Here is a 15,986-nt window from a genome sequence, read left to right as displayed (position 1 = left end):
GCTGAGATCGAGCCACTGCCCTCCAGCCTGAGTGACAGAGCAAGACTCCATCTTAAAGTCACCAATTTAAAGCATACAGTAAGTTGACAAGTTTTCCCATTGTGTGACCACCATGCAATCATGATATAGAATAGTTCCGTCTCCCCAGAAATTCTCTCCTGGCCTCGCCCAATCCTCTCCTCAGGCTTCTGGCCCCGGCAACCGCCGATCTCTCTAGCATGAGCTTTATCTTCTCTGGAGTTTTATATAAATGGAGTTTTTGACATACAGACTTCCATGCCGGCTTCCTTCCCTTAACGCGATGCTGCTGAGACTCACCTGTGCTGTGTGCATCAGCACGTCCCACCTTTCCATGTTGAGTAGAATCCATTGTAAGGCTATCCCCCTGCTTATCCGCTTACCGTCTTGTCACGTGTTTGCTTTTTGTATATCTTTTTGGTGAAGTGTCTTCAAATCTTATATAGGGCCTGTACTTTTTTTTTTTTCTTTTGAGACAGAGTCTTACTCTGTAGCCTAGGCTGGAGTGCAGTGGCGCAATCTCAGCTCACTGCAACCTCCACCTCCCCTGTTCAAGTGATTCTCCTGTCCCAGTCTCCCGAGTAGCTGGGGTTACAGGCGCACACCACCACACCCGGCTAATTTTTGTATTGTTTTGTTTTTGGAGAGACGGGGTTTCGCCACGTTGGCCCGGCTGGTCTCGAACTCCTGACCTCAGGTGATCTGCTTGCCTCAGGCTCCCAAAGTAGTGGAATTATAGGCATGAGCCACTGAGCCTGGCCAGGCCCGTACTCTTAACCAGCACACTCTACCTGCACATTTTTTTCCTTGGGTCTCATCTATCAAATAGAGATAAAAACGCAAGCATGGAAGAAGACTGCTATTGTTCCTCTGCCCTTCCCCCCCCATCTGGGGAACTCCCCCTTCATACCTCTGCAGTTACATGAATGTTCTACTCAATGTGGACATTTCCACACTGGTAACAGTGACAGTTTAGTGGTCTAGAGGCGGGTGCCTGAGCCTGCTTAAATCAGTCTGAGTCCTTCCTTGGGACTAGTTTCTAGCTTGGACTGGCTGTTTTCTTGAATTGAGGACGTAAAGGAAATTGACTGCTATATGTGCCGCCATGTTCCTCAGGAGCAGAGAAAGCCAGCCACCGCAGAACAGAGTGACCCAGGCACAGGAAGAGAGGTCGAGGCCAGACACGAGGATCCTGGCTGCAGTCAGTCCTGGGTCAAGCTGTATGCCTACTCTTGGCTTCTCTGAGGCCCTCCTGAGCCTTCTAATCATTTCTCTTTCTTGCTTAGGCAGCTTGGAATTGGTTTTTTTTTTTTTTTTGAGACGGAGTTTCACTCATGTTACCCAGGCTGGAGTGCAATGGCGCGATCTTGGCTCACCGCAACCTCCGCCTCCTGGGTTCAGGCAATTCTCCTGCCTCAGCCTCCTGAGTAGCTGGGATTACAGGCACGTGCCACCATGCCCAGCTAATTTTTTTTTTTTTTGTAGTTTTAGTAGAGACAGGGTTTCACCATGTTGACCAGGATGGTCTTGATCTCTTGATCTTGTGATCCACCCGCCTCGGCCTCCCAAAGTGCTGGGATTACAGGCGTGAGCCACCGCGCCCGGCCTAATTTTTTGTATTTTTAGTAGAGACGGGGTTTCACCATATTGACCAGGTTGGTCTCGATCTCTTGACCTTGTGATCCACCCGCCTTGGCCTCCCAAAGTGCTGGGATTACAGGCTTGAGCCACCACGCCCCGCCTGGGTTTTTTTTTTTTTACTAAAAACCCAGAGTCCAAACTAACCCACTAACATACTGGATCACTGTGGGAATTGCATGCACTCATACATACTACCTGGGGCATGGCAGAGTCACCATGGATGGTGGCTATGACACTGCCAGGTGGGTGATCCCACCTAGAATGGCAGACACTGGCCCTGTTGGCCTCATTTCACTCGGGGTCCTGGGATCATTACAGCCTCACCTGCACGAGTGTGCAAGGACGTTCGGGTGGGAGCTTGACTTGACAGGGGACAAAGAACACCTTAAGATCCTGTGAAGTGAGAAACGCTATCTACGAGAAAGACACCACTGTGCAGAACTGACCCACCCAGCCTCTAAACTCTTCCTACAAACATTCAAGAAAGGAATGATTCATTATTAGCCTTTTTTTTGTGTGTGTGTGTGTGTCTTATTCTGTCGCCCAGGCTGGAGTGCAGTGGCTCAATCTTGGCTCACTGTAACCTCCATCTCCCAGGTTCAAGTGATTCTGCTGCCTCAGCCTCCTGAGTAGCTGGGATTACAGGCCTCCGCCACCACGCCTAGCTAATTTTTTGTATTTTTAGTAGAGACAGGGTTTCGCCATGTTGGCCAGGCTGGTCTCGAACTCCTGACCTCAGGTGATCCGCCTGCCTCGTCCTCCCAAAGTGCTGGGATTACAGGCGTGAGCCACTCCAGCCTGGGTGGCAGAGTGCGACCTTGCATCAAAACAAAACAAAAGCTATCTCAGACAGCCAGGCCACAGTGGATGCAGCACTACTGAAAAGAAGTAATCCTGAAACCATAGGAAGAACAAGGAAAACAACAGTACGGCAGGATTGAGAAAAGCGATAAACAACAAGGTAGAAATGGACAAAAGTTTAAAAGGAATACACAGAAAATGACAGACATGAAGATCCAAAAATTACTACATACATTTAGTTAATATTCCTGGAGACAAAAACAAAAATAATGGAACAGGAAAAAAATATATATTTTTTGAAGTGGAGTCTTGCCATCACCCAGGCTGGAGTGCAGTGCTGCAATCTCGGCTCACTGCAACCCCGCCTCCCAGGTTCAAGGGATTCTCCTGTCTCAGCCTCCCCAGTAGCTGGGACTACAGGCCCCTGCCACCATGCTGGGCTAATTTTTGTATTTTTAGTAGAGATGGGTTTCGCCGTGTTGGCCAGGCTGGTCTCAAACTCCTGACCTCAAGTGATCCTACCACCGTGGCCTCCCAAAGTGCTAGGATTACAGGCATGAGCCACTGTGGCTGGCCAGGGAAGATATTTAAAGGAATAAAATAAGCCAAGAGGGCTTTCTAAAGATAAAATGACTTGAATCAACATGCTGATAAGGTGTATACCAAGTCTTAGGAAAAAATGAAACAGTATGACCAGTGTATTAGTCAGGGTTCTCTAGAGGGAGAGAAACCTGTCCCTCTAGATGCATGTATAGAGGATGTATGTATATATGAGAGGGAGTTTATCTATTTATTTTTTGAGACAGAGCCTCGCCCTGTCACCCAGGCTGGAGTGCAATGGCATGATCTCGGCTCACTGCAACCTCTGCCTCCAGGGTTCAGGCAATTCTCCTGCCTCAGTCTCCCGAGTCACTGGGACTACAGGCGCCTGCCACCACACCCAGCTAGTTTTTGTATTTGTAGTAGAGGTGGGGTTCCACCATGTTGCCCAGGCTGGTCTTGAACTCCTGACCTTGTGATCTGCCCACCTAGGCCTGAGAGGGAGTTTATTAAGGAGAATTGTCTCACACGATCACAAGGTTAAGTCCCATGATAGGCCGTCTGCAAAATGAGAAGCAAGGAAGCCAGTGGTGGCTCAGTCCGAGTCCCAAAACCTCAAAAGTAGGGAAGCCGACCGTGCAGCCTTCAGTCTGTGGCCAAAGGCCGGAAAGCCTCTGGCAAACGACTGGTGTAAGTCCAACAGTCCAAAAGCTGAAGAACTTGAGTCTGATGTTCAAGGGCAGGAAGCAGCCAGCATGGGAGAAAGACGAAGGCCGGAAGGCTCAGCAAGTCTGCTCTTGCCAACTTCTTCTGCCTGCTTCATTCTAGCTGTGCTGGCAGCTGATTAGATGGTGCCCACCCAGATGGAGGGTGGGTCTGCCTCTCCCAGCCCACTGACTCCAATGTTAGGCTCTAGCAACATCCTCACAGACACACCCAGGAACAATACTTTGCATCCTTCAATCGAGTTGACACTCAGTATTAACTGCAGCTGGAATTACAGGCGCCCACCACCAGGCCTGGCTAATTTTTGTATTTTTAGTAGAGATGGGGTTTCACCGTGTTGCCCAGGCTGGTCTTAAACTCCTGACCTCAGGTGATCCACCTGCCTTGGTCTCCCAAAGTGCTGGGATTACAGGCGTGAGCCACCACGCCTGGCTGGTAATTCGGTTTAGATTCGGTCATGAAGATGGAGCCCCTATGATGGAATTAGTGGAAGAAGAGACACCAAAGAGCTTGCCCCAGGCCGGGCGCAGTGGCTCATGTCTGTAATCCCAGCACTTTGGGAGGCCAAAGCGGGTGGATCATGAGGTGAGGAGTTCAAGAACAGCCTGACCAACATGGTGAAAACCCGTCTCTGCTAAAAATGCAATAATTAGCTGGGCATGATGGTGCGTGCCTGTAATTCCAGCTACTCAGGAGGCTGAGGCAGGAGAATTGCTTGAACCTGGGAGGCGGAGGTTGCGGTGAGCTGAGATCACACCACTGCTCTCCAGCCTGGGTGACACGGTGAGACTCTGTTTCAGAAAAAAAAAAAAAAAAAAAAAAAAAAAAGAGCTTGCTCCTTCTTTCTGTCCCACATGAGGACACAGTGAGAGTGTGGCCATCTGCAAGGCAAGAGGAGAGCCCTCACCAGGAACAGACCCTGTGGACACCCTGATCTCAGACTTCCAGCCCCCAGAACTATAAGAAAATACATTTCTGTGGTTTATGTTTACCTGGCACCAGCCTATGGCATACTATTGTGGCACCATGAGCAGCCTAAGGCGATATAAAAATAGTCACTCGTACAATGACCCAAAACCCCCAAACTATGATACACACTCTACAGAGCAAACAGATCAAACAGTGAAATAATGTGAACATAAATAGGCAGACAGCGCTAAAGTCAAACATATTTTCTCCTACCCATAAGTATAAATGGGCTAATCTTCCCTGTGAAGTCTTACATTGAATAATGAAGCAAAACCAACACAAACTGTGGACAAGAGACGAGATTCACCGAAACCAAAGAGATTCAGGAAGGCTCATCCCTTCCTCCTCCTCTCTACCAAGGGGAATTAAGCACTTTCTATGGGTGGGCACTGTTCTTTTTTTTTCTTTCTTTTTTTTTAATCATAGTCTCTCACTCTGTCATCCAGGCTGGAGTGCAGTGGCTTGATCTCAGCTCACTGCAATCTCCGCCTCCTAGGTTCAGGTGATTCTCCTGCCTCAGCCTCCTGAATAGCTGAGATTACAGGTGCCCACCACCATGCTGGTCTAATGTTTTGTATTTTTAGTAGAGATGGGGTTTCCCCGTGTTGTCTCGAACTCCTGACCTCAGGTGATCCACCCACCTCAGCCTCCCAAAGTGCTGGGATTACAGGCGTGAGGCTGGACTGACATCATTCTAAGCACCAAGGATGGATTCATGCAGAGACAAATCCTGTCCTCGTGGAAATTATGCATAATCAAGCACACAGATGATTTCAAAGCAGGTGGTTTCAGCCACGGAAGGAGAGGAAGAGGGGAGGAGAAGTGACGGGCGGGCTTGAGAAACAGCTGGAGAGGAGCGAGCACAGGGAAGAACAGACGTGGGTCTGACAGGGGTCAGGGGACCAGATATGATGCTCCGAAGAGCGGCCCAGCCTGTGGATACACGTTTCTGGAATCATTGGTTTATTGATGGTATTCAATGCCATGAGACAGGGTGAAATCACAGGGACAGATAGATGAAGGGTTCTTAACCTTTCCTGGTTTCACGGACCCCTTTGGTAGTCTGGCAAAGCGTATAGATTCCTTCCTAATTTTTTTTTTGAGACGGCGTTTTGCTCTTTAAAGTTATTTTTATTTTTTATTTATTTATTTTTTTTGAGATGGAGTTTCGCTCTTGTTACCCAGGCTGGAGTGCAATGGCGCGATCTCGGCTCACTGCAACCTCCGCCTCCCGGGTTCAGGCAATTCTCCTGCCTCAGCCTCCTGAGTAGCTGGGATTACAGGCACGTGCCACCATGCCCAGCTAATTTTTTGTATTTTTAGTAGAGACGGGGTTTCACCATGTTGACCAGGATGGTCTCGATCTCTTGACCTCGTGATCCACCCGCCTCGGCCTCCCACAGTGCTGGGATTACAGGCTTGAGCCACCGCGCCCAGCCTTAAAGTTATTTTTAAAGTTGTGATATAGCTGATAGTGTTGCTACAAACTTAGAGGCTCAAAACAATGCAAAATTTGTACCTTACCAATGCGGAGGCCAGAAGTGTGAAGTCAGTCTCACTGAGCCAAAATTAGGGTGTTGGCAAGGCCATGTTCCCTCTGGAGGTTTGGAGGCTTGAGGGGAGAATCCATTCTTTGCGTTTATCCAGAGTTTTGTTGTTGTTGTTGTTGTTGTTTCTGAGATGGAGTCTTCCTCTGTCATCCAGGCTGGAGTGCAGTGGCGCAGTCTTGGCTCACTGCCACCTCCACCTCCTGGGTTTAAGTGACTCTTGTGCCTCAGCCTCCTCCTGAGTAGCAGAAATTACAGGTAACCACCACATGCCCGGCTCAGTTTTTGTATTTGTAGTAGAGTCAGGGTTTCGCCACGTTGGCCTGGCTGGTCTCAAACTCCTGACCTCAAGTGATTCGCCCTCCTCTGCTTCCGAAAGTACTTGGAGTACAGGCATGAGCCACTGTGCCCAGCCTCTTTTTTAGCTTCTGGAAGCTTCCTGCAGTCCATAGCTCCTGGTCCGCTCCCCCTTCAAAGCCAGCGTAGCGTCTTCGAGTCCTCCCTCTTCCTCTGACCCCGGCTTCTCTCATCCAATCTCCTCTCTCCACTCTGACCCACCTGCCTCCCTCTTATAAGCACACTTGTGATTGTATGGGGCCCACCTGAGTAACCCAGGCTCATGTCATCTGAAGATCCTTAATTTAATCACAGTAATGCTAAGAAGAAAAGATTTTTTTTTTTTTTTAAAGAGATGGGGTTAAATAATAATAAAATAAAGAGACGGGGTTTCACCATGTTGGCCAGGCTGGTCTTGAACTCCTGACATCAGGTGATCCGCCAGCTCTGGCCTCCCAAAGTGCTGGGATTACAGGCGTGAGTTACCACACCTGGCCTAAAAAAGATTTTTTTAAAGCAAAAATTAATTAATTTAAAAAGAAAATGGCCTTTGGTCAGTGAAATCCTCTTCAGGTTGGTCCTCGGGTCTTTTGACAGGATGCTGGTGGACTCTGAGCACTTCCTCGCTTTCCCGGCTAAACACACCAGTCATGTCGCTTCAGAGCTTAGACAGCAAAAAGTCCTTGATCCTTTCAGTGAAGTCAGCCGGACATTAAAACCCAGTAAAATAGCGTTCAAAAGAGATAGCTTCAGATCAAATACATTTTAGTCATGTGTTGTTTAACAACGGGGGCATGTCTAAGAAATGCGTTGTCAGGCGATTTTCTCATTGTGCAATCGTCATTTACTTACGCAAACCTATAGGGTAGAGCCTCGTACGCACCTGGGCTCTATGATATGGCCTGTTGAGCCTTGGCCACAAACCTGTACAGCATGTTACTTGTGAAAGTTGATCATATGAATTGGGTCATTCTTTTTTTTTTTTAATGAGACAGCCTCTCTCTGTCGCCCAGGCTGGAGTGCAGTGGTACGATCTCAGCTCACTGCAATCTTCACCTCCTGAGTTCAAGCCATTCTAGTGCCTCAGCCTCCCAAGTAGCTGGGATTACAGGCACTCGCCACCACACCTGCCTAATTTTTGTATTTTTAGTGGAGACCAGGGGATTTCACCATATTGGCCAGGCTGGCCTCCAACTCCTGACCTCAAGTGATCTGCCCACCTCGGCCTCCCGAAGTGCTGGGATTACAGGCACAAGCCACTGTGCCTGGCTTTTTGAATTGAGTCATTCTTGTCAGACACAAAACAGTTGAGAAGCTCGGGGGTGGGGGTTGGGGGTGGGGAAAGCACTTAGGGGATATAACAGAGCTCCAAGAATCTAATTGGCTGCAAGCCTGGCTGCTGAAGCTGCCCGCTGTAACCTGAAGCCAGTTTATCTAATGGCTTCTGAACAATCTGCTGCAGCTTTGAGGCTTGTTTTACCTACTGAAGCCACTTACCAATCAGAGCTTGGCACCTCCCCCACACTCTACTAGTGCTAATGAACTTTCTGGAAAAAACAACGCATAACATTTCTCCTTTTTTGCTTTTTGGAAACAGAGTCTGGCTTTGTCACTCAGGCTGGAGTGCAGGGGTATAATCATGGCTCACTGCAGCCTCAACCTCCTAGCCCCAAGCGATCCTCCATCTTCGGCCTCTCAAGCAGCTGGGACAACAGGCTGGGGGCCACCATGCCCAGCTAATTTTTAATTTTTTTGTAGAGATGGGGTCTCACCATATTGTCCAGGCTGGTCTCAAACTCCTGGGCTCAAGTGATCCTCTTGCCTCTTCCTTTCAAAGTGCTGGGTGAGCCATCACCCCTGCCAACATTTCTCCTTTTTATGAAACCTCCACTCTGTTCTTCAGACATATTGAAGACCACTCAGTTTCTTCGTATGCCCCAAGTGTCAATTTTGACATCCCAAATAACGAGAAATTTAGAGATTAGTCTCTATTTTAATTTTGACTTTGATATACTGTACTGAGTACTGTTTGCAACTGTGACACAATGGTATTTGTGTATCTAAACATACAAAAGGTACAGTAAAAATACAGTAGAAAAGATAAACAGGCTGGGTGCAGTGGCTCACGCCTGTAATCCCAGCTACTTGAGGCTGAGGCAGGAGGATCGCTTGAACCCGGGAGGTAGAGGTTACAGTGAGCCAAGATTGCACCACTGCGCTGCAGCCTGGGCAACAGAGCAAGACTCCTTCTCAATAATAATAATAATAATAATAAAAAATAAACAGTGCTTGCTTTGGCAGCACATATACTAAAATTGGAACAATATAGAGATTAGCACGGTATGGTGACTCATGCCTGTAATCTCAGCACTTTGGGAGGTGGAGGCAGGCGGATCACCTGAAGTCAGGAGTTCAAGACCAGCCTGGCCAACATGGTGAAACCCCATCTCTACTAAAAATACAAAAATTAGCCAGTCATGGTGGCGGGTTCCTATAATCCCAGCTACTTGGGAGGCTGAGGCAGGAGAATCACTTGAACCCAAGAGGCAGAGGTTGCAGTGAGCAGAGATTGTGCCACTGAACTCAGCCTGGGTGACAGAGTGAGACTCCACCTCAAACAAACAAACGAAAATTAAAATGGTATACTTGGAGGGGGCACTTATAGGACTGGAAGTTGTTCTGGGTGGGTGGGTGGGTGAGTGAGTGGGCAGTGACTTTGAAGGTTTAGGACATCACGGTATTGGAGACTTTATAAACACTGCACACTTCGGCTACACTAAATTTATAAAAAATAATTTTCATTCAATAAAGAGCTAACTGTAACTTCGTACTTTAACTTTTTGACCTTCTTGTAATACTTAAACTACAAATATATATCTGTACAAAAATATTTTCTTTCTCTATATCCTTATTTTTTTTTTTTTTTTTTTGAAAGGGATTTTCGCCCTTTTTACCCAGGCTGGAGTGCAGTGGCGCGATCTCGGCTCACCGCAACCTCCGCCTCCTGGGTTCAGGCAATTCTCCTGCCGCAGCCTCCTGAGTAGCTGGGATTACAGGCACGCGCCACCATGCCCAGCTAATTTTTTGTAGTTTTAGTAGAGACGGGGTTTCACCGTGTTGACCAGGATGGTCTCGATTTCTTGACCTCGTGATCCACCCGCCTCGGCCCCCCAAAGTGCTGGGATTACAGGCTTGAGCCACCGCGCCCGGCCAATTTTTTGTATTTTTAGTAGAGATGGGATGTCACAATGTTGGCCAGGCTGGTCTTGAACTCCTGGCCTCAAGTGATCCATCCTCCTTGGCCTCCCAAAGTGCTGGGATTATAGGCGTGAGCCACTGCACCTGGACAATTTTCTTTTACTTTTAAACCTTTTTTGGTTAAAAACCAAGACACAAACACACACATTAGCCGAGACCTACCCAGGGTCAGCATCTCACTGTCTTCCACCTCCACGTCTTGTTTCACTAAAGGTCTTCAGGGACAGTAACATGCATGGAGCTATCATCTCTTGATAGCAATGCCTTCTTCTGGAATTCCTCCTGAAGGACCTGCCTGAGGCTGCCTTACAGTTAACTTGGTTTTTATAAGCAGGAGTGCACTCTAAAATAATGAGAGCTGGGTGCCGTGGTTCATACCTGTAATCTCAGCATTTTGGCAGGCTGAGGCAGGAGGATTGCTTGAGCCCAGGAGTTCAAGACCAGCCTGGGCAACATGGTGAGATCTCATCTCTACAAAACAATTAAAACATTAGCTGGGCATGGTGGTACATGCCTTTTGGTACCAGCTACTTAGGAGGCTGAGAGGGGAGGATTGCTTGAGCCGAGGGCTTGAGGCTGCAGTGAGCCATGATCACACCACTGCACTCCAGCCTGAGCAACAGCCTATCTGTAAAATATAAAATAAAATGATAAAAAATAAATACAGGCCGGGCTTGGTAGCTCACGCCTATAATCCCAGCACTTTGGGAGGCCGAGGCAGGTGGATCACCTGAGGTCAGGAGTTCAAGACCAGCCTGGCCACTGTGAAACCCAGTCTCTACCAAAAATACAAAAAATGAGCTGGGCGGGGTGGTGTGCACCTGTAGTCTCTGCTACTTGGGAAGCTGAGGCAGAATAGCTTGAACCTGGGAGTCGGAGGTTGCAGTGAGCTGAGAGCACGCCACTGCACTCCCGCCTGGGCAAATGAGACTCCATCTCAAAAAAAAAAAAAAAAAAGTAAATATATAAGCCAGTAACCAAGTCATTAATAATCATCTGGTATTATGTACTGTACGTAATTGTGTGTGCTATACTTGTACATGGCTGGCAGCACGGCTTGTTTACACCAGCATCACCACAAACACGTGAGAAGTGCATGCACTGTGCTACATTCCAACAGCTACAAGGTCACTAGGCAATAGGAATTTTTCAGCTCCACTGTAATCTTCTGGAACCATCTTCATATATGCAGTCCAACATTGATCAAAAGGCTGTTATGCAGCACACAACTATATTGCTGTAAAAGTCGATCATGAAATTTTGGGAAATACATTCCAGCAACATATTTGAAGAATAAAACACCATAACCAAGGGATGTTTATGCCAGAAATGCATTCAATTTTAAGAAATCTCTTACTATAATTCATTGTTGAAAGACCTGGCCGAGCGTACTGGCTCACGCCTGTAATCCAAGCACTTTGGAGGCCAAGGCGGGCGGATCACCTGTGGTCGGGAGTTCAAGACCAGCCTGACCAACATGGTGAAACCCCGTCTTTAAAAAAAAAAAAAAAAAAAAAGAAAAATATGATTACTTCCAGAGATGCCGAAAAGGTATCTGATATAACTAAACTGCTTTTGGCTGGGCTCTGTGGCTCATGCCTGTAATCCCAGCACTTTGGGAGGCCAAGGTAGGCAGATCATTTGAGGCCAGGATCTGAAGACCAGCCTAGGCCACATGGGAAAACGCATCTCTACTATTAACAAAAATACAAAAAATTTATCAGGCATGGTAGCACAGGCCTGTAATCCCAGCTACTCTGGAGTCTGAGGCACAAGAATCGTTTGAACCTGGGAGGCGGAGGTTGCAGTGAGCCAAGATGGCGCCACTGCACTCCAGCCTGGGTGACACAGCAAGACCCTGGCTCAAAAAATAAATAGAATTAAACTGCTGTTAATTATTCCCATTCAAGTCAGGAAAAGTAAGAATATTGACTGTAATCATTAACATTGTCCTAGGGATACTAACCAATGCATTTAGAAAACAGGAAGAAATTTGTACACTGTTTGGAAGGCATGAAGTGAAATTACCCTTATTTGCAGGAAAACTCGAAACTATCAGAAAATAATTAGAAACAATAAGAGAATACAGTCAGGCAGTTGGGTCCAAAACTAATATTCAGAAATCATAGCATTGCACCTTAACTGCTATGTGGCATTTTTATTACGTGAATAGTGTATGCATATATCCCTAACATATTGTGACAAGCAAATCAGTTTCCTGGGTGTAAGTACGGGGTGACCGGCCAGGGAGGGGCCCAGAGGAACCGTGGTTAGTGTGATGACATGGGCAGTGCATTGTCAAAACTCACTGAATTGCACCCTTACAATGCTTGCATTTTATTGTATGTAATTTAAACTTCGGTTAGGTTGATTTTAAAGTATACTGATAATGGTATTTCAACATAATTGTTTTTTCCATAATTTTATGTTGATTTTATGCTTTTATCAGTGGCAATCTTTTTCATCCAAGGAGGGACAGATGAACTTCCTTACCACCCACTGTTGGAGGGTGACTCTAGTCCAGCCTTCCACTGAGAGCAAACACTTTAAGTCCTGGATTTGAACAGATCAGCCTCCCACCTTGTGCTGTTCCAAAGCCACAGCTCCTCATGCACGTAAGGCTCAAAATAGTCCAAGACTTCACCTTGTGGGGGAGCCAGAGAACCAGTGCATGGGCTTCCCTACCTGGTTCTGTTTTCTTTTTCTCTTTTTCTAGGGATTTCTTTTCTGTGAACACAGCTGTATATTACAATTTTTTTTTTTTTTTTTTTTTTAGACAGAGTCTTACTTCGTTGCCCAGACTGGAGTACAGTGGCACGATCTTGGCTCACCGCAACCTCCGCCTCCCAGGTTCAAGTGATCCTCCTGCCTTAGCCTTCCGAGTAGCTGGGACTACAAGCATGCGCCACCATGCCGGCTAATTTTTGTATTTTTAGCAGAGGCAGGGTTTCACCATGTTGGTCAGGCTGGTCTCAAACTCTTGATCTCCTGATCTGCCCGCCCCGGCCTCCCAAAGTGTTGGGATTACAGACACGAGTCACTGCACCCGGCCATTGGCTCACGCACCAGGCCAACACTTTGGGAGGCCGAGGTGGTTGGATCACCTGAAGTGAAGAGTTCGAGACCAACCTGACCAACAAGGAGAAACCCCATCTCCACTAAAAATGCAAAAATTGGCCAGGGGTGGTGGTGCATGCCTGTAATCCTACCTACTTGGGAGGTTGAGGAAGGAAAATCGCTTGAACCCGGGAGGCAAAGGTTGTGGTGAACTGAGATCGCACCATTGCACTCCAGCCTGGGCAACAAGAGTGGGACTCTGTCTCAAAAACAAACAAACAAACAAAAACCAATTATCTTGATGAATTCAGAAGTCCAACAGGTTTACAAAGCTATTTAAAATTGTGAAATATTTCAGACACCATCAGTTTTATTTTTATGATTACTTTTTTAGCTATACCTACTGGGATGGGAGAGTTCTAAAAGTTAATTGTCTTGGATGTTGAGGTCTTTAACTCAGTATTTCTGTTCTGCCAGTGCTGCCCTGAGCACTAGAACTGGGACAGCAGGGAGCAAGGGCTAGAGCGGGACACAGCGTAAACGTTGTCAGCCAGAATGAGAACCCAGATTGGAATCAGCTGTGGTTGTTAACCCTGTCTTTTTCCTCTAGGGAGAAATTGTCATTTTAATAAAACCAAGGCTCAGAAATGCTAAACCACCATCCCAATGTCATGAAACCAATCAGCCACAGCTGGGTGACTTTGAGTACCGCACTTCCCTTCTCTGAAAGGTACTGAGAAGGCTAGATAAGGTTCTGTGTACTCATGACCTACAGATGTGTCATTTCTCTGGGCACAGACCCTGGGAACACATGGCAGGGCTGGGGGCGGTCACACACACAGCTTCCTGCCCACATGGGCTGTATCTTGATCGGCGCCTGCCTCAGTGGAGCCACGCATTTCACATCCAGCCAGGACAGTTCCGTTTCCCTTTTTGTTGTTACGTCTCATGAGTGTGAGAAATTTCTTCCATCTAGGTCTCTCCATCCCATTCTCCCAGACGGCCCATACAAGTTACTGGTTCAAATGCACCAATAAAGATTTGTTTGGGAGGGATCTGGGTGTGTGGTCTGACTTTGGAGGATAGGCTGGCTTGCACGGGCCAGGTGAGTGCCTGCTCAGCACCAAGCTGAGACGCAGGCCCAGGATCCTGCTGCTTGGCGGTCTAGCTGGACTTAAGGGACTATACAACCCTGTCAGCCACTTTCTCTAGGCTGAAGGTCCTCACCGCACCCTAGCACAGAGACATCTCCAGGCTGGCGTGTCTGCAGCTGTGGGTGGAAGAGCTGCCTGGCACCTGCCGGCATTTCTCCAAGTCCTTCCTCACTCGGACTCCTCAGCTTCCGCCTACCAAGCTGGGGTGCTCTCCTGGCTTCTCCTGCTAGGTGGCCCTGTCCTTTCTGCCTTGTCTCACCCTTGGGCATCAGCTTGCCAGGGGCAGGACAGCCCACATGTGGGATCTCCACCTTTCTGTTTGCCAACCCTTTGCCAACTCTCAGGGCAGGGAAGGAAACCTTGCTCTCCCTGCCTCCAGGGGCTGATGGCTTCTTTTGCTTGGTTATTTTCCACAGAGGCTGCGGGTAGGCTGTGTCCGACGTACACCCGGCTGCCTGAAATAGAATTCACAGCAATGATGTTATCCCTGCCAGGTCCCACTGCCACTGAACAACGGGACTCATTTCCACGAGCCAGAATGAGAACCTAATTGGAGTCAGCTGTGGTTGTCAACCCTGTCTTTTTCCTCTAGGGAGAAATTGTCATTTGAATGAAACCAGGACTCAGAAATGTTAAACAACCATCCCGATGTCATCAAACCAATCAGCCACGGAAGTGGAGACTAATATTGGCACTCAGGCCTGAGCCACAGAAAATCTCCTTTCCCTCGGATGCATCTTCCTGGGTTGAAGTCCAGCTCCTAGGCTCGCTCATGTGGGCCTGCTTGAGCAGAGCAGGGAGACCCAGAGTCTGGGTCCAGGCAGAGGCTGCCCAGCTCTCAACTGGCCTCCCCTGTAGGGGTGCTGCGTCCGCCTGGCAGGCTGAGGACAAGCAGAGCCCTGATCACTGGGTCCCCTTGGCACAGACCCAACGTCTTGGAGTGCTGCAGTTTGCAGCCACCAGCGTGCCTTCCTCCAGGGCCCCGCAGTTGATATCCGGATTGTTCTCACCATCCTCGGGGAGTCTGGGGAAGGGTGGGAAGGGAAAGAGGAGAGATGTTCAGGACGCCAGGGCCTCACTTCCCAGCCAGATCCTCCAGCCCGTGTGCCTGTCACCTCCACCAGCCTGTGCACTGAGCGAGTCACTGCACTGGTCAGCCACGTGACACTGGATGAACCCCAAAACCTCCCTGAGCAGCTCACCCTGCATCTGTAAAACAGGGTGACAACCCTGCTTTGATGAACGTGCTGGGAGCCCAAATAAGGAGTGGAGAGATAGGAACTAAGCAGGTGCCAGGCCACAGGCATGGGTGTAGGTTGTTTTCGGAGTGGCACTCCAGACAGGGGGAGCAGCAAGGAGGCAGAGCATGGGGACAAACAGAGGATCCGAGGAGGAGGAAAGCCCGAGGTCACTCACAGCTGAGGGGGCAGGGGGGCCCCGTCGATCCAGTGCCAGCCCTGGGGGCCTCGCCGGGCCCCTACCCAGGAGTGCTTGGAGACTGGGTATCTGCTCAGAAGGTCCTGAAGGAGAAAAGTAAGCTGGTCACTTCCCTGGACCCTGCTGTGGCTCACCTGGGCTGTATAGGTTCCCTGGGTCTCCCACAGGATCCCAGCCGGCCAATCCAGAAGGATCCGCTTAAGCCAGCGCTTGCAGAACAAAACAACTTCAAAAGCTGGACTGCATGCCTGCTGGGTGCCAGGCGCTGTGCTCAGGGCTGGGGGCCAGAACATGTGAACGCCAAACACCACTAAGCACAGCTCAATGGGTGTTGAGTGGGCAAAGAAACAAGGAAGCTCAGAAAGCGAGGGAGGTGACTGGGTACAGTGGCTCATGCCTGTAATCCCAACACTTTGGGAGGCCGAGGCTGGCAGATTACCTGAGGTCAGGAGTTCATGACCAGTCTGTTCAACATGGTGAAACCTTGTCTTTACTTAAAAAA

The 15,986-nt window shown here is 48.5% G+C and overlaps 1 protein-coding gene across 1 annotated transcript in view; it reads right to left on the bottom strand.

The window, feature by feature from the left end:
* Positions 1 to 13,130: 13,130 nt before the first annotated feature.
* KLRG2 (killer cell lectin like receptor G2) overlaps positions 13,131 to 15,986 on the bottom strand; it is a 19,218-nt gene continuing 16,362 nt past the window's right edge. Inside the window, exons 4-5 of the mRNA XM_032275831.1 lie at positions 15,464 to 15,567; positions 13,131 to 15,071 (exon numbers count right to left, since the gene is read on the bottom strand). Of these exons, the coding sequence (XP_032131722.1) occupies positions 14,951 to 15,071; positions 15,464 to 15,567 (225 nt within the window). The 3' untranslated portion in view covers positions 13,131 to 14,950. The remainder of the gene's footprint in view (positions 15,072 to 15,463; positions 15,568 to 15,986) is intronic.

The sequence above is a fragment of the Sapajus apella genome, unplaced genomic scaffold (assembly GCF_009761245.1).
Source record: "Sapajus apella isolate SASKATOON/1434 unplaced genomic scaffold, GSC_monkey_1.0 scaffold7, whole genome shotgun sequence".
Taxonomy (NCBI): Eukaryota; Metazoa; Chordata; class Mammalia; order Primates; family Cebidae; genus Sapajus; species Sapajus apella.
This window is presented reverse-complemented; position numbering and strand designations above follow the sequence as displayed.